The sequence below is a fragment of the Etheostoma spectabile genome, chromosome 9 (assembly GCF_008692095.1).
Source record: "Etheostoma spectabile isolate EspeVRDwgs_2016 chromosome 9, UIUC_Espe_1.0, whole genome shotgun sequence".
NCBI classification, from domain to species: domain Eukaryota; kingdom Metazoa; phylum Chordata; class Actinopteri; order Perciformes; family Percidae; genus Etheostoma; species Etheostoma spectabile.
Window position 1 is genome coordinate 38,146,453 of NC_045741.1, and position 25,728 is coordinate 38,172,180.

The following is a 25,728-nucleotide window of genomic DNA, read 5'->3' on the forward strand; positions in this document are numbered from 1 at the left end:
TTGATGTCTGGAGCAGGTGCACGCGGAATCTTTGGGTCACGTGTTGAAAACGCACGTGTGTCAGGATGAGCTGATTGCTGTGAATTTGAACAAAGCAACTGTTTAGTTCGCGCCAGGACGTAGTTAATTTTTCCTTTCAATTAGTTTGAATTAATGAGAAAGTTTACGTTCTGGAATACAGTGTTTTGAGTGTAATTTAAACGCAATTAACCATCCCAAAACCGAGTGAAAAGATATATTTCATCCCCTCCTCCTCCTCCTCCTCCTCTTGAGGAAACTGAACGCACGCGCGCAGAGCGGATGCCGGGAGCGAATAGTTTGCGGTGAGCTGTCTGTCTCTCTGTCTCTCTGTCAGTGAGTCTGCGCGGCTCGATGTGCGACAGCGGCAGGAGGAAGACAGACAGACAGTTATCGTGGCTCCACGTCGGCCTGGATGGTACCGAGCTCCGCTGAACACGAGCGGCAGACCAGCCAAGTGGCGAGTCGGGGGGTGGGTGGGGGGCTGTACGCAAAACTAAAAGAAGTCAGCATGGACGGCAAAGGCACGCTGAAGATGTTCAGGAAGAAACGGGAACTTATCAAGACGCCATCCATCTCGAAGAAGAGCCGAGCAGGAAGCCCCGGGCCGCAGAGCAGCGCACAGTCCGTGAGTAGCGCATCACTTCTGGTTTGTCCTGTCTGCTGGGGTGTGTGTGTGTGTGTGGTGTGTGTGTCAGATAAACTTCAGCTGGAGGGGACAGGCTACAGAGAGGGCGCCGGACAAGGGGTGATGTGTGTGTGTGGGGGTGTGTGTGTGTGTGTGTGTGTGTGTGTGTGTGTGTGGTGTGTGTGTGTGTGTGTGTGTGTGTGTGTGTGTGTGTGTGTGTGTTGGAGGGGGGGGGGACTTCTAACACCAGATAAGTTTTGCTAAGGCAAGTGTTGTGCGCGCATTGTGACTGGTGTGATAACTGTAGTCTGACACAGTGTGAAACTACTCAAACATTCATTATGATGCAGATGTGTGGTTGACTCCTCTGCCTCATAGGAAGTATATCTTTTGTGGAGGGGGGGGTAACCACTAAAGCAGTGTCAGACTGCAGGTGTGTGTGTGTGTGTGTGTGTGTGTGAATGCTCTGTTGAGATCAGTTCTTAAAGTTAACTTGTGCTTAGTTAGAATGGGGACAGAGCTGTAGGGGGAGAAGGAGCATGCTGAAACGTGGTGGCAAAAACAGCTACAACCCCTACTCTACCAGTCAGAGAGTTAGGAAAGCTGAGACTAAAGGCAAGGACAAACTGGACATACTGCCCAACAAGCCCAACGTATGGCTTAAGCAGGTATGTTTGAGTATATGCATGGCATCTTATGTGTGCAACACATACGACAAATGTATAGAATGCTTTCTTGTCAAATGTTAGTACTATTTGTAGCAGTAAGCAGTGCTCCGCTTTGCCGGAGATACACATGTCAGGCCCCAAACTGTAATGATAAAAGTCTGCCATAAGTGGGAGATGAGATGCAGTAGTAGGGAACTGTAGGCACTGTACTGTAGGCAGGTGAGAAGGTATTTTCTCTGAAAAATATCACTGTTCTTATTCCAAACAGTACATTTCTACACCCGGCTCTGTTTGCCACACCCGACAACAGCTTGGAGTCAGGAAGTGTTTCGCAACACGACACAGGATCTTGTGAAAGTCTTCACATGTGTGTTTACCAACAACAGCGCTGCTGTGTTTTAAGGCCACAAGAATGAAGACAAGCCATTTTGTTGACCTCCATGACGTTCAAGTTGCGATGAAAATCATGTTTGTCGTGAACTTTTTTTTTTTCCTCTTCCTGTCCCTCTCTCAGCTGTCCATCCTTCAAGAGCAGCCTCGGAAAGATGCGGGCGACACCACCCTTCTTCCTCACCCTCATTCTTTTCTTCCTCATCAACTCTGACCCCGACCTCTGCCGGGTTCCAGGACGTCTCCCTGTCCTGCCCAAGCACCCCCAGCATCCAGCACGGCAAGCTGGCGGCGATGCAAGGAGTGGGCTGCCCGTCCCCTGTTGCCACCCTGAAGAGACCGACTGCGCTGAGCAGACATGCCAGCGCTGCAGGTCTGGTTCACAACATTTGGAATTATTTATCACCTTGTTGAGGTCCCAGATCCACTTCCTGTCAGCCTTGCAAATCATTCTCACAGAAAGTAAAATCTGGAGAAAGACCGCACACATACAGTACAGTGCACAAAATACACCTTCTACCTACCTGAAATTTAACAAGCAAAAGATTTCAGAAGGATAATTTTTTTTATTAAATTGTTTGATCAGACTCTAAAGTCTGAAGGTGGATTTTGAAGCCTCAAGGTATGGAGAGGTGGCAGTCCCAGCATCCCAGTTTTAATTACTGATTGATTTGGTGAATTCTTTTTCCCCCCAATATATAGTGTAGTCTCCAATGTAAAAAAAAAAAATATCCATCACAATGTCTCAGAGACAAAAGTTGACATTCTCAAATAGTTTGACTTGTCAATTGATGCCAAATTTACAATGATGTTGAATAGAACAGCAGCAAAGCCTCACATTTAAAGGAATAGTTAGACAATTTGGGAACTACGCTTGTTCATGTTTTGGCAGAGTTGTATAAGAAGCTCGATGCCCCTCATGTCTGTTACTTTTGAAGCGTTAGCATGCAGCTGCTTAGCTTTCAATAGCTAACCGGGAAACTGCTAGTCTGGCTCTGTCTAAAGGTAACCGCATCTGCCAGTCAGCACCTTGTTAATGCTCGCTAACTAACATACTATATATGGTTTGTGTATCTTAACAACTTTAAAAAATCAAAAAAGTGTAAAATGCAATTAGTTTATCAGGCGATGATGTGCTGGACTATTTCTTGGCTGGCAGAGTCGCGGAAGTAACTGCTCCTGACCAAGAAGCAACTAATTGCTTTAATTTAGTTGTCATAAGTTACATTAACAAGATATAAAATGTTAATTAGTGAGATTTGAAGGGTTCTGGTAGATGGATTGTGTTACCTCCTGTAAGGCTAAGGATGTGACCCCATACAGGACAGATATGAGCGTGGCATTGATCGTCTTATCTAACTTGGCTAAAAAGCCAAAATTTTCCAAAAGAGAACTAAAATCTGTTTGCTTGGTGAGTGACCTAATGCATTTGTACTGTGTCTCCTCAGGTTTCCCGCTCCAGTCATGGGTGTTCACTAAAGGCCAGGGGAAAGGGGCCTTGACCCCCACTGCTTCGTCTGAGGGTCCAGAGAGCACAGCCATCGAGGTTGAGGACATCCCAGCACTGCTGAGGGACGTGGCACGCTTTGCAGAGGCTGTGGAGAAACTGAAGGACGTCGTGCTGGCTGAAGGTGAGCGCTGGACAGATCCGCTTTACGAATCAACCCACAGAAACATTGACTTCATACATAGTAAGTAGAAGATCCCAAATATTTACCATTGAAATTAGTTGGGCTCCTGTCTTGTCAGCTGGTTCAGAAAAGGGTTTGAGGGTGTGTTGTGGGTTTTAACTAAGCGCTCTCTGTGCTGCGATCACAGAACTAAAGACACAAGTAATGCTTGTTTTCATCACTGAAGACAAAACGGTTGCCTTTGTGTGTGTGTGTGTGTGTGTAGCTAGTTATGATTTTTATCTTGTGGCTAGTACAACAATAGTTCATTGTTTCTTTTTGTGTTGTATACATGTGTATAATAGGTTTGCAGACAGAACAATAGTGTTGGCCTGTTGCACAATCCAGTTAGTTTTGACAAGGGACTTGCACAGAAAAGACGTAAGGTATCTACAAAAGGTTTTTGCTAAACTTACATCAGTCATCTTCACCGACACGTGTGCGTAGTGCATGTGGGGGGGGAGGAAGAGGGGTGGAGCCACCTCACACAAATGGCTGTGAGCGCCCTCTCTCCAAGTAAAGGGCTGCGTTTCCGCTGCGCCCGCAGAGTCGACCGCACTCTTGTCTCCAGCAGGAAGCCAGCTTCTTGTTTATTTCAGCCTCATTCACACACTCGCCCCCTCCTGTGTGATGCTGCGCAGCTTAAAATGGCAAACACCTCTACCTATCCTCATAGAGTGAAATACCACCACTTCTGCTAAACAAACGTTGAATTTGAGAACAACAGTTTTTGTTTTTTAACGTGGAGGTTTTGACGGTTGAACAAAGGCTTTTTCAGAGCGGAGTTTTGTGGTTCAGATGAAACGGAAAAGACATTTTGTTTGTGTGTCTTTCTGTCTGCTGTTATCTGGCTCTGTTCTGTCTTGTTCTCCACCCAGTGTGCTTTCTAAACAGGAAGCCATGATGGATAGCTTCTGACAGAAGGGCCTCGTCCACACTTCCTCCTCTGATAGGTTGGCTGCATTGCTGCGATGCCTCCTCTTTAATCAGCAGCGCAATCACAGTTTATTTACCGTCCATGTATCACTTACTCTGGAACCTTGTGGCTTCTATAGGTCCCATTTTATTCCATTAACATCAGAGCAAGCAAGTGGAGAGTAAGGTGATTTGTTTTAATGAGCTGCAGACAGCAGGTGTAGCGCAACACCAGAGTTAGTTTCTAATCTTGCAATACAATAGAGATGACCACATCCTCTCAGGTCACGCTGTTCTTATTGGCCTCTGCTGCTCAGACACTCTTGGCGTGCGTGTGCCCGTCCTTCCGTCCGTCAAGTGACATCAAAGCAGAGGAGCTGACACTGTGTAGGATGACTCAACCTGTCTGACACTCTGGAGACATGTTTGCCCATTATCACTGACCTAACCGTTTGTGCTCAGATTGGCCGTCTCTATCCGCTATACAGAAACGCTGACCTGCAGAGAGTTAAAAGAATAGTTTGACAGTTTGAGAAATAGGCATGGTTGCAGTCTTTCAGAGAGTTTGATGAGAAGATCTATCACTCTCATATGTGTACGGTTAATATGAAGCTACAGCCAGGAGCCTCTTAACTTGGCTTAGCATAAATACTGGAAAGATGGGGAAATGGCTAGCCTGGTTTACGGTCCTAAGGTAACAAAGAAATCTGCCACCTTAACTACATTTTGTTTAATCAGCACAAACGCATAACTTGTCTCTGCTAAAAAAGAAAGAAAAAAAAGTTTCCTTTTTTTTTAAATAGATGAAAACAACTTATTTTTGGTCCAATATTACCAACGGGTTGTAATGCATTTGCTAGCATGGACTGAACACTTCCCTTATTGATGCATTCAAAGACACTCTGACATCTGAGAGCCATTAATTGATCCCTGTTTGCAATGCCATTATTTACAATTTAACTTTGATGTGATGGGGTTCCTGCCTGTCTGAAACAAGCTACAAGTCTCTACAATTCAATTATCATATTGTGTTGATATAAAAAATAAATGAATACTAGAAAAAATCTTAACCAGTACTAAAAGTATCCGCTAGAAAATATTTGGCAAATGCCTCGTAGTTTATGGAATACCAGGATGTGGTTAAGCTATAACTGCACTACAGTCTTCTCTTTTCCTCGTCTAACCATACTTTTCTCTTTTCTCCCTCTTGTCCAGGTAAGGAGAGTCAGCGGCCCGTGGCTCACGAGTGTTTGGGGGAGGTCCTACGGGTGCTGCGGCAGGTCATCAACACCTACCCTCTGCTCAACACCGTGGAGATCCTCACTGCTGCTGGCAAGCTCATATCCAAAGTCAAAGGTCAGTCCGTTGTGCGGAGAATCCTTCAGCCATGAATCGAAAAGTAGTGAAAACAAAAAGTACAGGATCAATGAATACATGTTTGTTTGTTTGTTTTTTTTTTTTTGTTGTTGTTGTTTTTAAACCAGTTTGCTAGAAATGACTTCCACTGTTCCACAGCCTTTGGTAATGCTGTACGTGTACCTTGATGTAACTGGTGTGCAGGTGTGATGGTTATTGTTGTCAGCAGTGCATTTTAAACCACAATTGAAACTTGAACATGGTTGTGATTTTTCAGGTTTCCACTATGAGGCCTGCAACGAGGCCGATAAAAAGGACTTTGAGAAGGCAATTGAAACTATTGCAGTTGCTTTTAGCAGCAAGTGAGTATCTAATACATCTTCACAATTGCCTGATTTATTGAAATTACAACATTTTTTCATCCTAAAGTATCTAGATGGTGATCACTACTTGTATGATAAAGTTATTGTTGTTCTTGCTACAATGACAATGGCTACCAGTGTATCTGACCCGGTATTACCTCTTTAACAGACAGTAAGCAAGTGTCAGGTAGTGGGTATGTGTGTGTCAATGCGTACAAAGTAGTCTGTTATTGGGAATTGGAGAGAGAAGTGCAGCGATGGTGACACATTTGCATCAGGCAGAGCCGAAAACAGGAAGTGGTTCTTTTCTTCTACCGTATGACACAAAACCAAAAGTTGAAATTGCTGTTGACTACCTGGCAGCTCCAAGTGAACAGATTGCTACATACTGATGATACAATCAATCACTAGAATGAATAAGAATGAAGAATTTGAGACTAAACATACTATTAAACGTAAAAACTATGAAATCATTAAATGTTTAAAAAAAATATATATTTTTATATAACCTGAACGTTTTTAATCTTTAAAAATATGATAAATTGAAATAAAGCCAGAGTAAAGGAATGTGTAACTGGAGTAGAGTGCACCAACAGTGTCTGTGATACAGTGTATCACATGCTAGTCTGTGCCATTTCAGAGTTTAGACATCTGTCACAGAGCTTGAGGAGGAAGTGAGCTGGCAGAGCCGTTGAAATCTGCCTGATGTGTCTGTTTCCTCATTCTCTCCTCCTCTCTTCCTCTGTTTGACAATTGTTTTCTGTTATAAACAGTAATACACCAAGATGGAGATGCATCTTTTTTGTCTAGTCTGTATTTCAACAAGCGAGTTAATCAATTTTTTTTTAAATCTGCCATTTGCTAGTTTTTTGTTTTTTTTTACACAGATCATTATTACTGCCCCTTTTCTATTCACCGTGACCTCTCACCACATCAATATATGTACTTGTCATATTTGCCAATGTAAAGGTGTCTTTGTTGTTTGTCCTCAGTGTGTCTGAACTGCTGATGGGAGAGGTGGACAGTAGCACATTGCTCTCCCTGCTGCCCTCTGAGAAGAGCAGGGTGAGTTTATCACCAGTGGGTTTTTTTATGCCAAATTAATAATAAAATAGTTAGTTTTCTAACAGGGTCAGAAACTATGTAAAATTGTGCTCTAGTTTGTACACCTCAATCAACTATCACTAGGGTGATTTCCACTCCAAACTAAAAATCCCTTAGTTGATGACGTGAAGTGTTAACGTGTGTTGTCAGTAATGAATCATCTTTGTGCTGTGTAGTCGATGGAGAACTTGTACGCTGCGACAGGCCAGGGAGCAGACGGGGGACAGTTCAGGGGCGACCTGCAGGACATTGGTAAGGCGATCAGCTGCTCCCCCACTTGGCTATGGCTGACTTCTTTCTGTCCCTCAGGGATATGTGATGGCGCTACACCTCTGACCTTACATTCACTCCCATTTGTCTGTGTACTCTGTCATCCGTTTACATTAGAAAGTAAGGATCCAACCTAAATTCAGGTCATGGAAGCTTTGACATGTTGTTCCACACACTGAATGTTGGGTAGGTCTCCCCCTGCTGACTGTGATACAGCAACATGTTTTACAGCAACAGTGTCAGCTGCAGAAACTCAGTCTTCATCACAGAAAATCTGAGAAAAAAGTTACAGTATTCAAAATTAAAGGATGTTGTTGATCCTCACTCAGAATCTTTACACCTCTTCTGCAAACCTTTTTCCTCCAACAAATCCTAATCAGCAAACACGGTTTTATGTTGTAATAGCAACAAACTGTGCTTGTTCATGTGCAGTGACCTTTGTTTGGGTATGTCGATGTGTAGGCAGAGCTGAGGCAGTGGATGTGATCCTGCAAAACAGCGAAGGAGGGGTGGACTCTGCTCTGCTCTATGCCAAAACCATCTCTAAGTACATGAAGGACCTGATGACCTACGTGGAGAAGAGAATCTCACTTGGTGAGTGGGAAATTGCACAAGTTGTGATTGGTGTTTGCCATTTTTAATTTAATGTTTTATAAGCTAAAGCAGTGTTTCTCAAATGGTACTGGTACACCTAGGGGTACTTAGGAGTCATGCAGGGGGTACGTGACATTTCTTTTTATGCATCCATTCATCTATCTTATCAACACTGATGGGGCAGTGCTGTATTGTACCTCCTTTTTACATAGCCTTTTTTTTTTTTTTTTTCTCCTACCAAAAATGTCTTGCGGGGCACCTGGGTCATTCCCCCTCGCTCTTCCCTTTCAAATCTAAGCTGTTATGTCAAATAAAGGCCGAAAAAGAAAATAAATCTTGTAAATGTCTTGCGCTATTCAGGGGGTACTTGGCTGAAAAAAGATTTCAAAGGGGGGACATTATTGAAAATGTTTGAGATGCACTGAGCTATACGATCAGTTGTGAAAAGATATAGATTAATCATTGACTTAAGGTAATTGGTAATGCAGCCCTAGTACATGAACCACTGTAGAAAAACTTGCTAACACATGTTCTCATTTCTTCTATTTTACCAGAGACTGAGTTCTCCAAAGGCCTCCAGAGATTGTACCAGTCCTGCAAACACAACATAACACATGTAAATCTTATTGATTTTACCTCTGAATCTCTCTCACTGGTTATCTGTGATATTGAATGTCAAAAACTTGGGTACACTTAAAAGCAATACCATGTGTTTGTGTTGGAAATCAAAGCTTCTCTTTCCGTCTTTGTGTTGACTTCCTTTCAGCCCCAAATGCCCCTCTTCTCCATCTACTCTCTGGCTCTGGAGCAGGACCAGGAGCAGAGTGTGGGCCTACAGCAGGCCAACGCCACCCTGCACAACCAGACCTTCATCCAGGTAAACGTGAACACTTTTACAACATCTGTGAATTGTGGCCCTTCTTGAATAAGGGAGTGTTTTGCCCCTGCGCACAATTGTATTGATCAGATGCGTTTGTCTGTGCAGCCTCTGATGCAGCGGAAGCAAGATCACGAAAAGAGACGGAAGGAGATCAAGGAACACTGGATTCGAGCTAAGAGAAAACTAGTACGACCTCCTATTTTGTACAGATGACCACATGTTAAGAATAGACTGTATTCATCTCTTAATAACAATAAGATATTGTAAGGACCAAACATGATTTGTCTTTGTTTAGATGGAGTGCGAAGCAAACCTGCGGAAAGCCAAGCAAGCCTTCATGGTCCGCTGCGAGGAGTACGACAAGGCCAAAATGGCAGCCTCTCGAGCTGAGGAAGAAGGAGGAGGATCTACAGCAAAGTCTGTGGAGAAGAAGAAACGATTAGAGGAAGAGGCTCGCAACAAGGTTCTTATCAGTAACTTTATTCTATTGCTCTGTTGTTTCAGAGCTTCATCACTGTGGAATGAAAAAGGATTTACATGTTAAAAAATTTTAAGAGCAAGTTCTTTTTCAGTGATGCGTGTTTATGTTGAAATTGATTTGACTATCTTCCTGCCACAATGTCACTTCATTGACTTATCCATGTTCAAATCTGACTGATTAACCCAGAAAATAACAAGAATGCAGGAAGTAAAATGTGTGTGTGTGTTTGCAGTCAGATGAAGCGGAGGCCACCTACCGGACATGTATAGCAGATGCCACCACTCAGCAGCAGGAGCTGGAGCACACAAAGGTCACAGTGCTGAGACAACTGCAGGACGTCATCAAACAGAGCGACCAGACCATCCGCTCGGTCAGAACAAACGCACGCACACACACACACACACACACACACACACACAAACCTCATTATTACAAAACAACAATGTCGACCTTTTCTAACCAAGCCTAAATTGCGCCAGAAGGGGACAAACTCTTTGCTGATCCTTTTTGTTGTAACTCTTTCCCCCACCAGGCGACCATCTCGTACTACCAGCTCATGCACATGCAGACCGTAGCCTTGCCCGTCCACTACCAGACTCTGTGTGAGAGCAGTAAGCTGTACGACCCAGGCCAGCAGTATGCCGCACACGTGCGTGACCTGCAGTTACCAGAGCAGCCGGCTGTTCAATACACATTTGAGAGCTACAGTCCCTTCAGCTCATCGTCACAGTAAGAGCTTCAGTCAGAGCCACATTTATCCAGGATTTCAGTTTAAACCCTAAAGAAAACGTTTATACATTTGGAGAAATATTCTCTTCCATATTGAAATCGCTCTCATCTGTACAGTAAATATGAAGCTACAGTTAGGTTAGCTTAGAGCAAAGACTGGAAACAGGAGGAAACCGCTAGCCAAGTCTGGCACAAACCCCAATGTCAAACACTCAGATTTTTATTCAGATTAAACAAACAAGACATAGACTGTTGATTATAAGAGCTTGATATGTGCTGGTAGGCAGATTTTGTTGGCTCACTTTTACACGTGTATTAACCAAAAATATCAAATAAATAGTCTTATAATTCTACATTGTAGCCATGGCCACAGACCAAGGAATGACAGTTTCAACACAGAGCAGACGAGCCACACGGATGGTGCTGCCACCAGTGTGGAGACAGCAGCTGGAGACAGCCGAGACACAGAGGCTCACCGCAAGAGTAAGTGTTGCCTGCTGCTGCCGTAGAAGTTACTGAGCTGTAGTTTTGTAAAGAGGAGTATTTTTGAGACATCCAGTCAATTTTTGCCTATGGTTCATTTGCTCATTTCATTCCATATTTCAAGAGTAAACGGATACAAGAGTTACAAGTTTAGATGTTTTTTGAATTATCCAGTCTAAGATGGTTGACAGTGGCTCGATTTAGCCATGTAATCTCATTATTCTGATACGACTATAATAATAATAATATTCATGTCCCTTGGTTATCCCTAGGACAGGGCCACAAGTCGTGGGGTTCAACAGTGAGCGATGACAGCGTTGGAGGAGAGGGAGCCCTAGAGTCTCCTACTGCCAGCAAAAGTGAGTGAGAACTTGTTGAAACTGATTCACAGAATATCTCTTTGATAAATAACCACAAGGGAGATGCTATTGGTTTTTCCACCTAAAGGGACGCTGTAAGTGTCTTTTTATATGTGAACGATCATATTTAATCTGTATAATGGTCCTAGGTGACATCAGTAAAATTGCTCGGACATCATCCACTGGAACAATGTCGTCCAATGAGGACGCAGACGAGAAAGACAGGAATGTGCCTTCATTTGAAGCTCCAAGTAAGATTGTAATCACTATTGATGTGATTATTCAATAACATTGCCATACAGAAGAAAAACCTGCTTAATGTGTATCACCTTGTTTTCAAGGGGGTCCCACTGTTACTCTGATTATGATGTGGGTCTTTGTCCTCAGACATGAACGGCATGGATCCTGATGTAGTAGTGTCCACCCGACCTTTCCGTAACATCGGCCTGTCTAAAGCAGCCCAGACCCACCGACTGAGGAAGCTACGGACTCCTTCAAAGTGCCGAGAGTGCGACAGCTATGTTTACTTTCAGGGGGCCGAGTGCGAGGAGGTGAGTCCTGCTTCTTGTCTCCTAACATCCAACCTGCAGAGAGAGACTTGGGATGCAGATCTACAGTTCGCAAAGCATTTCACTAAAGATCAGACCAGATTGATGAGGTCAGCATCTCCTCTTCTATCCTCAGTGTTTCCTGGCCTGTCACAAGCGCTGTTTGGAGACTTTGGCCATTCAATGCGGCCATAAGAAGCTGCAGGGCCGTCTGCAGTTGTTTGGCAGGGACTTCTCTCAGGTAGCCAGCTGTGCCAGTGACGGCATTCCCTTCATCATCACCAAGTGTATCTCTGAGATAGAGAGACGGGCTCTGAAGATGAAGGTGAGAAAGTGAATTTCTACCATTTGTTAAGTCTCATGGCGTGACAATTTTACTTTTGAGTTGTTGTTTTTTAACATTGAGCTCCCCCAGCCTGCCTATGGTCCCCCAGTGACTAGAAATGGTGATAGGTGTAAACCGAGCCCTGGGTATCCTGCTCTGGCTTTGAGAAAATGAAAGCTCAGATGGGCCGATCTGGAATCTTGCCCCTTATGACCTCGATCAATCATGGCTTTTCAAACGAGCAAAGTGGCAGTTGGTCAAGGCCACACCCCCAGCCTCCACCTTGCCCCCCCCCCCCCCCCCCCTACTCCTCAAAAGCGACAGACTCAGAAGTGACACATACTAAGGAAAACTCATTGTGAGAGAGGTTCTAGTGGCTGTAATTCTGCACCAAGGCTGCATTTTGGGAAAGAGACTTCAGATATGTTATTAGGGGACCACTAAGGTCTATCTAAAAGCATCCAAAGAGCACCATGTCATGAGACCTTTTAAAGTGAGAGCCGCATGTCTGAATCTTTGCCATGAGGTATTTAAACTGTCCGCCTCCTCCTTGCAGGGCATCTACAGGGTGAACGGGGTGAAGACTCGTGTGGAGAAGCTGTGTCAGGCCTTTGAGAATGGCAAGGAGCTGGTGGAGCTGTCCCAGTGTTCACCACATGACATTAGCAACGTCCTCAAGCTTTACCTCAGACAGGTACACATGCAAGAGTAAAACACAGTATGCTCAGGTGATGTGTGGGCCTCGGGAACCATGGCAGCTATCATGGTGGCAGCTTGTAAAGAAATGTACCTGAATAACGTAGTTTATCTCCTACTTAGTATAGCAGTATTATAGTACATTTTGCTAATACACCATTGCATTACCATCAATATATTAATTGGATTGTCACAACGTTTTTCTTTCTAATATAATAATTAAAAGCAGTCTAGGTGTTAAATCTAGCTATTATACTTATTATAGTTATTATAAAGTAGTTAATTAATTTATAGTAATGATAATTGAAAGAGATTAATACAAAAGTACTTAATGGGTCCATCAACAAGTAAAGTAAAAATCAAATTAAATGTATGGAATTCCTCATCCTTTTTTGTTAATCTTGCACTCACAAGTTTAGAACAATATTATTTTGGACTTTAGTTGCTCTTTAATAACCAGATAAACTGTTAGTAAATCAGTTTGAGAGCTGAACTCACAAATGTTTTGTGTTTCCTTTTTTAAATAAGTCAAAGTCAGATTTGTTTTGTAAAAACTGCAGTTTATTTTATCTGAGCAAAGCATTCCTCGCTGGCAGTTACCTAGGCCCTGGCTGACATGTTGACTTTGAGGGTTTTTAATGATCCCTCTCTTAATTATCTGGTTAAATTTAATTGCTCGAAATGAAAGTAGCTCTGTAGTCATTAGCACACCTTTCTTGCTACCCCATACTTTTAAAGGTTGTTACTTAATTCAGCCCCTCTAACGCTTCCTGCATCCGTCACCCCCAGCTGCCAGAGCCCATCATGCTGTTCCGCCTGTACAACAGTCTGATGGGTTTGGCGAAGGAGAGTCTGCATGGTGACGCATTCCCCTCAGGAGAGGAGGCTGAGTCAAACAGTACAAACCCAGCAGCGGGCAAGGGTCCGGAGCTGGTGGATCTGGGCCCAGACACCGACCCAGAGGTCCTGGTCCTGGTCAACAAGCTGAAGGAGCTACTGAAGGAGCTGCCCAAGGCTAACGTTGCTACACTGCGCTACATCATTCGCCACCTCCGGAGGTCAGTCATTTCAAAAAAAAAAAAAAAAAAAAAAGAACAGGAAGATAAAAGACTAGGCTCTCTTTATTTATTCCTCCTCCTTCCCTCCAGAATCGCAGAACTAGAGGAAGATAACAAGATGAGTCCCAGTAACTTGGGTATTGTGTTTGGTCCCTCCCTGATGCGTCCCCGTCCGACTGGGGCCACGATCTCCCTGTCCTCTCTGGTTGATTACCCCCACCAGGCCCGCATCGTGGAGGCCCTCATAGTCTTCTATTCAGCTATCTTCCAGTCCAAGACCTCTCAGTCCAACAAAACCTGTCGCTCTGATTCCACCTCCACTCTGCAGGTAGGTGTGTGTGTATTTTGTGATAGTAACTGTGGTAAATTGGACACTGAAATACACACCTGAGACTTTTTTGGTGTTGTGGGCCTTATAAAAAAATATGAAAATGAAATGCAATAAATGAACAGGCAATGAATGTGACTACCTGTTTTATGGTCCTGAGGATTTGACACTCCAGCCAAATATTTGCATTTCAGCACATTATCATTCAGTTGAACTAAACTGGTCGCTATGTGAGGCCACCCTTTTAATGTGCTTCAGCAAATTACTTATGAGCATGAACCTCATTTTTACAGTCTACAGCATGAACAGAACCTGGTTTACCTCTGCCAAGAGGCAAAACAACAGAAGCGCTACATCAATTTTCTCATCCAGAGTTATGACATACAGCTTTTCCCTCCTGATTTGCAAGTTTTGATGTTCTGTCTATATAAATTTTTTTAAAAGGGCTAAAAAAAAACTTTCACATGGTTTTTCTTGATAACAATCTCTTAATTTCCTTCCCCACCTGGTTCAGGAAAGTATTGCAGATAAGAAGATCGGGAGCTCTGCTGATAGAGAGGAGGATGGAGACAGTGAGGAGCCAAATAAACCAGAATCTGACAAGTTGGAGGAGGGATGTGGTAAGTGTTCAGAAAGCCTAGGTTGTAAAATAATGTTGCAAATGTAAATCAACTAACCTTCTTTTTAAATGATTGTAAATCAAAAAAAGTTCACATCTTCTTGTGGTTCCCGTTGACTTTATGATATTCAAAAGTAGGCAAACTACATTTTTCCCTTCTTTAAAATGTAATTATTGCTAGGATGTGGCCTTTATGTTTAGCATGTGTTAAAAGCTGAGCAACCATTGGCCTCTTCATCTCCACAGGAAGTTCTTTAGGGTCGCTGGGGTCTAGTGAGCAGCTCCCGGACTCCGACTCGGAGCTGGACGAGAGTGGTCAGAGGACTACACAGTGCCACGGCCTGGTGAAGCAGGAGAGCGAGGTGAGCATGGACGACGATCAGCTGAGCTACAGGGACAGTCTGGACCTGTCCAGCCAGTCTGTAACCCAAACGGACCCGGAACAAGACGCCGATCAGGACCACGACGTAGCAGAGCCCCCTGCGCTGCCAGACAGCGGGCCTCCAGACGATGAAACCGGGGCAGAGCAGGACCTGAGCGCCTCTCTGGCCGAGCTCAATGTGAACCAGAACAACAACAAGTATCCATGCTCCCCAAAGTTAAGCTTGTCTGGGCTTCAACTGGCACGTCTGTGTGGAAAGAAGTTACCCCTGACCAGAAACCGGGACAGTGAGCCTGAGTTTGTCTAATATTTAGAGTGTGTGTTCTTTTAGTTTGAGCTGAGTAACTGGATTATTGATCTTGTTTTAGTAATTGAAATCCAGCGAATCCTTCATCTGAGAAGGCTGTTGTGTACAGCAAGATTTAAGTTTTTAATGTTTAGGTGTTTGCAGCTGTATCGATTTTATCCCAGCAGTGAAACCTTTGCATGCTTACTGATATTTGATGCAATTTAATCTTGTCATTTCATGAAGTTGACTCCAATTATATAGTTTGTATTTGAAAGTGTTTCTAATTTTTGCTCTTGCAAGCTTGAGAAGGTGGGTAGCAAAAGCCAATTCTCAAAGTGCTGCTGGGTTTTTTTCAGCACTAAAATAAATTTAAAAAAAGAATTAATAGTCTCTTTTATAAATGTTGCCTGTATTACCTTTTTATGGATGTTTGACCTATTTTAATAAACATTTTATTTTAAAAGCTAAGTTTGATGCTATCTACGACCATGTTTTGACGTGTATTTTACAGGGCAAAGTAAAGACAAATGGGGAACAGTTAAAGGTGAGCAGGAAGAACAATACCCAAATGAGGTAGGTAGGTACTACCAACCATTCTCAGTGGCCAATGTGCACTGACCAGGTAGTGGGGAGGGTACTAGAGGAACACTATTGCAGTGTGTGCGTGTCTGTGGTAGATTTTACTGCAACATACCAGGCACAATAACCCGGCCAGTTCAGTCAGTCCAGCATGGCTTTCAAGGCTTTCAAAAGGAAAAAAAAGGTAGGCATCTAAAACTATCGCAGTATGATGTAGATAGAATTATTACTGTGTCCCCTGCTTTCAGTAATTTGAAGTTTGTTAAATACTGTACACAAAAGGTGACGTGAATGAAATCCTCTTGCAAATACAACATCTGACTCCATTTTGAATAGTTTTATTTTACAAAATAAGTAATTTAAAAAAAAAACAATTTAAACAAGTCAAAAGCAGAAGGTTGAGTGATAAAGACGTTTCCTTCACTGGTCCTCCTAAATGTTGATCCTGAAGAATATGATACAAAGCAGGTTTATTAAAATTAGCAACACTTCGGCTGATTAGATCTGAGTGGGCATGTATAGATGGTGTCTGTCAAACATCTCTGACCTTCCTACACATTTAGCTGTAACATTTTGGATGGGACAACTTCTACCTTAGTCTTAAAAGCACAGAGTGGAGACCTCATGTAAATCCCAGGACAGCCTCAACCAAAGTAAAACAAACCTACGTAGGATCTTTATATGGTTATGCTACATAAAAAATAAATTGTACAACACAAAAATTGCATCTGTTTAATATCACAAGCTGAATTTGATCAGTGTGACTGTCTTGACCTTTCATAACACCCTGCAAATGTATTCGTAACCCTTACCTGTCTGTCACTGCACCAGTCTGTATGTGATGTACCTTCCAGCTGTTTCACTAGGTCTGATGATCTTTACTACCTGGAAAAATTGTAGAAAAAACACCCCACCCATGTTGGGTATTGTATATATTGTATATTTGCAAATGAGTAAAGGGTAATTTGAAAATACAGCTATGGAACAACATTACATGCATATAACTTTCATGTGTATTAAAAAAACAAGTCCAGTTTATTACGTGCCAGTCCTGTTAGTTGTAATAACATTCTACTTACGTAAAAACGTTATGTAATGAGTAAATCTGTTTGTGTGATCACACTCTTACTGAAGAGGAATAGTCTATATCCTCAACGTTCCACTTCCGGGATTGCTCGGGTGCCGCAGGAAATTCAGCCGGATGCACGTCTGTTTGCCGATGTCAACTTCCTTTCACTTTCTTTGTGAGGGAATTCTAAACTCTGGTAGATTTAGGAAGACTATGGTTAACTACAGCTAGCTAGACTCAGTCCAATCTGAGTTCTTTTGAACGTACATGTTCCACCAAAACAAGTTAACTTCCCGAGGCTATTTTGCAGAGGCTCCGTGCGGAGCTTAGCACCGCCCAAGACGATTGTGATTGGTTTAAAGAAATGGCAATAAACCAGAGCATGTTTTTCTGCCGTTCCGGAATGCTGTGTGGACTAGCCAGACAGAATCAATGACCAATCTGATTGGTGGAGTGCTAACTCGGAAATGAGAAATGAGAAGTGGGATGAGTGTGACTAACACCTCTCAAAATCGGATGAAAATATTTTTAAACTGACCTTTCTCGATCTGAAATGAAGACAGATTCAGCATCTGCGTGGCCTATTTCTCGCTTAAAATGTTTTCAGAAACACATTTTGGCTAACTATTTTTGTAAACTTTGAGACTGTATTCCAAACAAGCCAACCATGACGGTCTGGGTTTGAAATTCTGGAGAAGTAAGACCCAGGTGATGCATTTGTCCAATCAGCTGCCGATTTGAGCAACAACACAGATTAAGGGAACACTGCTGATCTGGAGACGTATTACGTCTCGCAGAACGTACACTCAAGTCAGTGTCCTTCCGGTGTGTTCCGAGGCACTTTTTTTGACCAACTCGGGGAGGCAGTCGGTCCGTTGGGTTGGTGCGTCAGAGCCTTTAGAGGAACAACCCAGGATCAAATACACAGCACCATGTAATAAAAAGCGTGTCCTAGATGTGTTACCTGTCCTCTTTTCAAGCCAAAGTAGCGAGCCACAGGGTCCCCGGCCTGGATCCTAGGCAACTGACTTTCCTTTAATTTACTGAGGTAAAAATGTTAAAGGAAGATTACAAATACATACTTTAGAGTTGAGTCTCATGAAGACACTAAATACAGCTTGATGGTGGTCTTTAGGTAAATCAACCGATTTGTCATACATTATTACTGATAGTGAGTATTCTGAAGATGCAGGCAAATCATTTTGAAATGTATTAGTTCCGTGTGTACAAGGATACTATCTTGCCAGAAGTTCAGTCACTTCCTCTTTTGTCATCACAATGTGCTCTGGAACAAGCTGAAACACAAATCAAAAATGTAATTCTACCTCTGACGCATTGTCTGAAAGATAATTCATAGTTTCAATGGGATTTTAATACAATGGATTTATCAATCTGTTGTTTACCTCATGCTCTGTGATGTTAATAAGCAGCTCCTGTTGTAGAAACTGTTCCAATATGTATTTGGGTGCCATGTCAACTAGAGACTGTAAGGAGACATTTCATTAAATATGTTAACCAGGAGAGCAAGATCCAAAACAGAAAGAGAAACTGCAAGTAAGTCGCAGCAGAATTACAAGACATGATCAGAAATCACATGTTTAATCCATTTTATATACATTTTTGTGTTGCCTTGGTTACAATGTTCTACAACGCAGGCGCTTACCTGTTTGGCTGATGGTGTCATGCCCATTTGAACAACAATGATCGCCCGTGTGATGTTCTCCTCCTGCATCCTCTGACAGTACATCTTAATCGTCTTGATTCCCACCTTGGGCTCCTCTGAAAAGGGAAGAAAAAGATGACTTCATAATACCACATAGCTGCATATCCATAGATACGATGCTCAACACAGTTTTACTCCCTACTTAATATTATATACTGGTCTCATCTTTAGTTCCAGTACAATTTGTGTATTTTTTTTATACAAGTTTACACACCCATGCTAAAGTTGATTAAAAAGAGTGATAAAAAAAACAACTTTTGGAAATTGATCTAATGCCTTAATTCAAAAAGTGTAGGAAAATCCAACCTTTTAAGGACACCAATTTAAAGACAGGCCCATTTTTATTTTTAAAGACCAGTAACTTCATGGTTCCAGGATCCTAAAAATGTGCCTGCCTCTACCGGAATTTAACAAAGGGGTGTGTATACTTATGCCCCCTGTATTTTAAGGAAGAGCATTTATTTATTTATAATACATAATTCATTTACAAAGAAAATTGGTGTCCTTAAAAGGTTGGATTTTCATTTATTTTTCAATTAAGACATGAAGATCAATTTTCAAAAGATTTTTTTTTTTTATTGCTCTTTGTAAATCAACTTCAGCACGGGTGTGTAAACTTATGCAAGCCACGGTATGTGTGTGTATGTATATAAATATGAATAAAAGGACTGGTAGCCGCCTGTTATTCTATCTAATAATAGATTTGAACCTACCAGGAAAGAAAACAAACATCTGGTCGGTGGGGTCATCGTTGTGTGCCACCAGCACAGTGAGGTCTGTGCGCCTGGGGCGACCCTCGCTGGGCTTGTCTCCAAACTGACTCTTAAACTCCTCCAGTGTCTGGTCCAACTCGTCCTGTGTCACCAGGTAGCCTCTGTCATGACACAGCTGAGGGGGAGGGAAGGGGAGACCATCAAGTGGGGGAGTGCCCAGGACAAACCGTCATACCGTATTTAAGAAGCAAAACTAGAACAGACTACAGACTCTTCCCTCCTAAGCCTGTTTAGGTGCTGACCTCTAACAGCGACGAGAAGGCAAAATAGGTTCCAGCCTTGAGGCTGCGTCTTTATTTAGTAAAGTATTTAAGTCTCTCAGTCCTAGTAAACTGTAACGTTGTGTTGCTTCCTGAACAAATGAGCTAACGCAGTTCTCCTGCAAAGCAAGCTACTCAGCGGTTAAATTACACTGACAAAATCCTCAGCTACAAACAAAAAACAGCTTGTCAATACAAACCCGATAAACTACCCTACACTTACGATCGAAATCCAGAAAACCTCACGTATCCGACGTTACAGAGCGGAACCTCCGGTTTAGCTAGCTAAGCTACATGCTAAAGTAAGCTAAAAGAAACAACAACATTCACACAAACGCACCTGCATGATGGTTTTGCGAATCTTCCACAGCCTGTATGTTTCCTCTTCGTCATCCATATCGTCCCACCTGCTCTAGGTTTAATCTCAAGTTTATTTTTGTTAATTTAACACTTTCTCTCTTGCGGGCAGGCCAGTGTGTGTGTGTGCGACGCACGTTTCTATTGACGCAAGCTGATGACGCAACGTGTGTGTGGAATTTGACAAAATACGTACGATTTGACTTGCATCATTGTCTGTATAATAATAATACAAATAACAATAAAAAATATAAAAATTAAGTTATGCTATAATGACAATAGTGATAATAATAATAATATATTTTTTAATAATGGTTGTATGATTCCGATTCCGACCATAGGTGTTGTTTCCTGTTTCCGGTGCTCACCCACCGCTGTTTCACCATAGACAGTTAAAGAAAGTGTTTGATAACAAACCGCGGGGCGGAGTCGTGCAGTACTAGCAGTCACAGAACAGTCACAGTACAGCTATATTGGAATAAATGTGGCCTCTCCTATCTAAAGAATGAGGCCGTTATTTGCTGTTTTGACTTTTGGGGCTGTGGCCAGTTGTGGAGTACTACTAACGATGGTACTGTACTTCGTTTTATCCCAAACGGTAACGTAAACTACGGTACTTGGTATGTGTGGTGTGGGTGCTCCTGTGATTTCTAATTTGCGTAAACAGTGATGTCAGACTATTATCTAACTATAACAATCACCGTTTTTCCTTTACCAATTCCTCACCATCAATGAGGGATTTTTGGTAAAGATACTGTCTGTATGTAAATACTCGTGACGTTGCACAACACATCCGATCTCTTTCTCATTCTGTTCCCCGACCGCCTGGTGGCGCACTAACGTGACACAGGCAGCGCACTGTGGGAACTGCGTATTACATAACTGAGGGGGCTGCAGTGTGGAAGGGGCACATGTGTGGTTTGTAACTCTGGATGTATCTGGATCAACACGCTCCATCTGTCTGCTGGTATCAGCTGATAGGCTTAAATCAGTCTTCGAAGTACAGCAACATATGTACAGTCATTGAGAGGGTCACAAGGACGTTGGCCGTTACAACCGGATTTGTAATATAGAAGCAAAACAAACACAAAACTATCATAATAAAATATCAAAGAAACTAGGAACTATGTGTCTGAAAAATAAATGTAGTGGAATAGAAGTGTAAAGTAGTCTACAAATGGAGTGATTCAAGTGAAAGTTCAACGTAAATACAGTACTTGAGTAGGAATGTACTTAGGTAGCCTACTTTCCACCTTAGTAAACCAGTGTACCAAAAATACAGGTATTTATATGAATGTGAAGGGGACTCCTGGCCAGAAGTAGTTTTGTCTATATTCCATACCCTCAATTGACAATATTCATTACTTTCCCTCTCATAACACATTTCATTTGTCATTTTCATTACATTAAGTTTTTTCTTTACTTAAATGTATATTTTGATCAAACAGTAAAGTATCTGTAAAGATTTTAATGGAGTAATGTGTATATATTGTAACCTTTTGTCAAAGCCATAAAGCAGGATTCCCACGTAGCCAGATCAGTGTGAAATAATCAGATCTGTGTGTTGCCTGTGTTGTGCAATGCTTTGCCCGGTGCTTCTACTGCTGTATTACCATTCTGGAGAAGTACATGGGCAGGTACAGAGCTGTTCACAAAACATAAACTAGTGTTTTGTAATTGCTTGAAACACCAACTCTGTTGTTTTCCCAGATTGGGAATATTTGGTAGAATTAACAAGTGTTTGGGGGATTTTAATGATGGATGTAATATTAAGGAGGTTATGTGTGCTCATTCACTGATGCAACTTTTTGTTTTCAATTCCAATATTAAGCAACTTGCATAATGAGTTTATGTATTTCTTCAGACTGTTGGCCTTTGCCCTGGTCACATGAGGCTAAACCCCACATGGCCTACATTTTAGCTTTCATAAGGGGTCAACTTTCTTGATAAGGCTGTGATAATGTTGTGGACTGTGGACTACATGTGTATTTTTTCGATTTGAGAGGGACCCATTGGACAATCACAGCCGATCAATTCTGTTAATGATCAGCCGCTCCCTGTACATGAGGACAGCGGATTGTGTGCTCTCTCTGCTTGTAGTGGGATTTGGGTCTGACGGTGAGGTTGTAGCTGAATCCGCTCAGGGGGTTTACAGATTTGAACGCTTTCTGCCTTCAGAGGACCTTCTTGAAGGGTAGTCATGCGCCTGATAGGGTCCACTGTCCTCTTCTCTGTCCTGCTGCAGGCTATGGTAGGAACAATTGAGAGGAGAACTTGTGTTGCAGTACTGGCGCTTGCTTTTGGACAATGACAGATTTTGTGGAATGATTGGATGTGTTCTTTATTTTATTTTCCATTTATTTTATGTTAAAACCATATACAGCTTGTTATCTTGTGTGCATTTTAAAAGTAAGCTCCCATAACTCATTTCTTTCCCCTTTACAGTCTGCTCCGACAGAGGACTGGCAGATGGCCACGTCTATTTATGACTTCTCGGCAATAGATATTGATGGCAATTTGGTTTCCTTGGAAAAATACAGGTACATTTCTAAGACACAAATGTGCTACAACATCCTAATACATAAGCCTACCATCACCAAAAATGATGTATGTGTGCCTCTTTGTATTTTCAGGGGGAATGTTGTCATCATCACCAATGTTGCCTCTAAATGAGGCAAAACCCCAGTAAACTACTCTCAGTTTGCAGTGATGCACGCTACGTACGCTGAGAGAGGTTTGAGCATCCTTGGCTTCCCTTCTAACCAGTTTGGGAACCAGGTATGTTACTGATAAATGTTGTTTTTGTGTTGTTTTTTTTGGAATATGTATTTAATTGAATGAGTCTGTGTTACCTTATTTAACAGAAATCACTGCATTTTGCTGTTATTTCTGACAATTTGATCAACAAAAATGTATATAATGTACATAAAACCAACAATATCAAAACTGCTTTAAAAAAAAGAATTAAAAACTGGAGGTACAATCACGGGGAGGGTTCAGTACTGACTGACTCTGCAGATACAACTGAGTTTAGCTTTCATATATTCAAGTTTATGTTCTGCTTGTTTAATGGTTATTTGGAAAATTGCTCCTAAATACATTCTGTGAGGATTTGAATTACTATTTGTACTGTCAATTGTTATAATTTTGTCGCTGTTGATTTTCCTTGGGGGCTGGCTAAAACTTCTTTTGGGGCTGCCAAAAATTCCTCTATGAAGGAAAAACCCTGATATTTTTGTAAATTAAGCCACCATTTGCTTTATTGGCATTGGATTAGTAGGGCACTTTACATGGTGCTTAAATAGTGCTGACCAGTTGTATTAATGATTTCTCTCAACTTGTTTTACTTTGAAGGAGCCTGGCAACGAAACTCAGATCAAGGATTTTGCCCGTTCCTACAACGCTCATTTTGACATGTTCAGTAAGATTGATGTGAACGGGGACACCGCTCATCCTTTGTGGAAGTGGCTGAAAGAACAGCCGAACGGGAAAGGCTTCATGGGAAAGTAAGTGGTGATATCACAGGCATATTGATACTATAATGGCATCATCCACAAACTGGGGAATATGTTTTTGATTAAAATGGAGCCAGACCCGTCATGGTGTTTACTCAGTGATTATTTTCTAATGTGTGATTTTTTTTTCCATTCCTGCAGCAGTATCAAGTGGAATTTCACTAAGGTAAATATTTCATATCAGTTATTTATTATGTATTTAGACACCACCAAGGTTGATAGAGCTGAAAATGATTAATCTATTGCTGTATTCTTGTGCATCCGTGCTTAGCACACGCCCTTTTTTTAATAGTATTTACAAATAGCGTACAGAATTCTTATTGAAAGTAGACTCTACATGTACCATACAAGTTTTTAATTCTGAAAGGAAAACGGAAAATAATTCTTTGTTCATAAATTTCATTTTCACTGATTTTGAGTTTTCTATGTTTCCTCTTTCTCTTCAGTTTTTGATCAACAGAGAAGGTCAGGTAGTGAAGAGATACGGACCCCTGGATGATCCCAGTGTATGTATCTACCTTCTATTATTTTTCGGGGTATTTTCTGCCTTTATTTTTGACAGGACAGATGAAGACATGAAAGGGGGGAGAGAGAGGAGGAATGACATGCAGCAAAGGGCCGCGGGTCGGAGTCGAACCCTGGCCTGCAGCATCGAGGAGCATACACACAGTGGGGAGAACGAGTATTTGATACACTGCCGATTTTGCAGGTTTTCCTACTTATAAAGCATGTAGAGGTCTTTCATTTTTATCATAGGTACACTTCAACTGTGAGAGTGGGAATCTAAAACAAAAATCCAGAAAATCAAATTGTATGATTTTTAAATAATTAATTTGCATTTTATTGCATGACATCAGTATCTGATCACCAACCATCCAGTAAGAATTCCAGCTCTCACAGACCTGTTAGTTTTTCTTTAAGAAGCCCTCCTGTTCTCCACTCGTTACCTCTATTAACTGCACCTGTTTGAACTCGTTACCTGTATAAAAGACACCTGTCCACACACTCAATCAAACAGTTTTAGAGTTGTCTCTCACAGTTGAAGTGTACCTATGATAAAAATGACAGACATGTACATGCTTTGTAAGTAGAAAAACCTGAAAAATCAGCAGTGAATCAAGTACTTTTTTTTTTTTTTAAGGATTATTTTTTGGGACATTTATTTTGACAGATGAAGACGTAAAAAGGGAGAGAGAGGGGAGTGACATAACATTTGAACTTGGGCCCACTACGTTGAGGAGTTTAACCTCTATATATGGGCGCCTGCTCTACCAACTGAGCTATCTGGGCGCCCAGTGTATCAAATACTTGTTCTCCCCACTGTTGCACACTTTATATTTATCTCATGTGGCTATTTTTCTTCAGAGGCCTGGGAAGAGTTTTTCTGTTTTGTTTTTATACATGTTTTTATTTACTAGATAGATAGATATAACATTGTGTACAGGAAAAAAATGTTCCACTGTTGTGTTGTGAATATGAATAAGTTAAAGCAAATGAGATGAATAAGTTGAATGACTATTCCGAAAGGAAAGAGTGAGAGAGGACACTAAGCTGACATTATTTCTAGTATATAATTCACACAAAAACAGTGCAAGATTTGTATGTTACTATAGCTGTAACTTCACATACTATGTGTGTATTGTGATGTCTCTCCAGGTGATAATTTACTGTCATTCAGACAATGGATGTCAACTTCTACTCTTGCTTTCTTTCCAGGTGGTGGAGAAGGATCTTCCCAAATACATGTAAACGCCTAATGGCTGATCGATGCCTCGCTTACTGATCTTCTGCCCTTTTAGCTCCTTTCTCTACATCTCCGAGCACCAGTGAATATAGATTGGGTCCACCCCAGACCAGTGACGGTCTGTTCATAAACCTGCTTGGCGGCCAGAGCAGACCTGATGAAAATGGCGTGCAAACCATCTGGGAGGATGACCAAGCTTTTTTTATTTGGTTCTCTGGAGAGAAGTGATCCTCAAATACATTATCAATGGTGTTAGTAGATTAATGTGTGGCATTGTTTTCATAATAAAATGCACTATGATTTTGCTCTAATGATATTGTAGTCTGTAATGTTTGTCCGTCAGGAAAAGGTTGGCATTTTCCAAGTTTTATTAAATTGTATTTTATTGGTGTTGTTTGTAGAAGAGATGTTTAGTCCTGAGATATTGTTGTGCACAATGATCTTTCATTCTTCATAATGAAAATGGTCACACAGAAAAAAAGACAGAAAAGCAATTTTTCTGTCACACTGAAAAATGAAAGCGTGTGTGTGTGTGTGAGAAAACTGCTTATGAGTG

The 25,728-nt window shown here is 41.8% G+C and overlaps 3 protein-coding genes across 6 annotated transcripts; 2 read left to right on the forward strand and 1 right to left on the reverse strand.

Moving 5' to 3' along the window:
* Positions 1-497: 497 nt before the first annotated feature.
* arhgap45b (Rho GTPase activating protein 45b) lies at positions 498-15,520 on the forward strand. Its single transcript, XM_032526846.1, is given in 25 exon segments — positions 498-646; positions 1,829-1,874; positions 1,877-2,077; positions 3,153-3,335; positions 5,505-5,645; positions 5,923-6,007; positions 7,000-7,072; positions 7,288-7,363; positions 7,844-7,975; positions 8,530-8,591; positions 8,742-8,852; positions 8,961-9,041; positions 9,151-9,318; positions 9,569-9,706; positions 9,869-10,065; positions 10,427-10,548; positions 10,821-10,907; positions 11,057-11,158; positions 11,295-11,458; positions 11,592-11,780; positions 12,337-12,474; positions 13,266-13,534; positions 13,625-13,862; positions 14,377-14,482; positions 14,728-15,520. Coding segments are annotated over 25 exon segments (3,669 nt in total). The 5' UTR covers positions 498-529; the 3' UTR covers positions 15,171-15,520.
* Positions 15,521-16,053: 533 nt separating this feature from the next.
* On the reverse strand, positions 16,054-20,072 carry polr2eb (RNA polymerase II, I and III subunit E, b). Of its 2 annotated transcripts, none has more exons than XM_032526849.1 (8): positions 19,897-20,072; positions 19,237-19,411; positions 18,464-18,579; positions 18,204-18,284; positions 18,037-18,095; positions 17,765-17,843; positions 16,544-16,616; positions 16,054-16,176 (listed from the first exon to the last, which is right to left on the reverse strand). In XM_032526849.1, exons 1-7 carry the CDS (start codon positions 19,951-19,953, stop codon positions 16,551-16,553), a joined length of 633 nt encoding a protein of 210 aa, XP_032382740.1. In that variant the 5' UTR covers positions 19,954-20,072; the 3' UTR covers positions 16,054-16,176; positions 16,544-16,550. The 2 variants fall into 2 exon arrangements, with proteins under 2 accessions (XP_032382740.1, XP_032382739.1); XM_032526848.1 differs by having other exon boundaries at positions 16,083-16,187.
* Positions 20,073-20,263: 191 nt separating this feature from the next.
* gpx4a (glutathione peroxidase 4a) lies at positions 20,264-25,485 on the forward strand. 3 transcript variants are annotated; one of them, XM_032526862.1, is made up of 7 exons: positions 20,264-20,484; positions 22,359-22,453; positions 22,547-22,691; positions 23,268-23,419; positions 23,570-23,594; positions 23,875-23,934; positions 25,145-25,485. In XM_032526862.1, exons 1-7 carry the CDS (start codon positions 20,419-20,421, stop codon positions 25,175-25,177), a joined length of 576 nt encoding a protein of 191 aa, XP_032382753.1. In that variant the 5' UTR covers positions 20,264-20,418; the 3' UTR covers positions 25,178-25,485. The 3 variants fall into 3 exon arrangements, with proteins under 3 accessions (XP_032382753.1, XP_032382752.1, XP_032382754.1); XM_032526861.1 differs by having other exon boundaries at positions 20,296-20,511; XM_032526863.1 differs by lacking the exon at positions 20,264-20,484 and adding an exon at positions 21,885-22,164.
* Positions 25,486-25,728: the final 243 nt, after the last annotated feature.

Bases quoted from the DNA above. Each gene is read 5' to 3' on its own strand.
- polr2eb (XM_032526849.1), bottom strand. From the start codon at position 19,953: ATGGATGACGAAGAGGAAACATACAGGCTGTGGAAGATTCGCAAAACC. The intron at 17,844-18,036 runs GTATCCTTGTAC...TTTTTACCTCAG, and splicing joins ACTGAACTTCTGGCAAGATA to TAAATTAAAGGAAAGTCAGT. The intron at 16,617-17,764 runs GTAACACATCTA...CAATTTTTCCAG, and splicing joins TTGGCTTGAAAAGAGGACAG to GTAGTAAAGATCATCAGACC.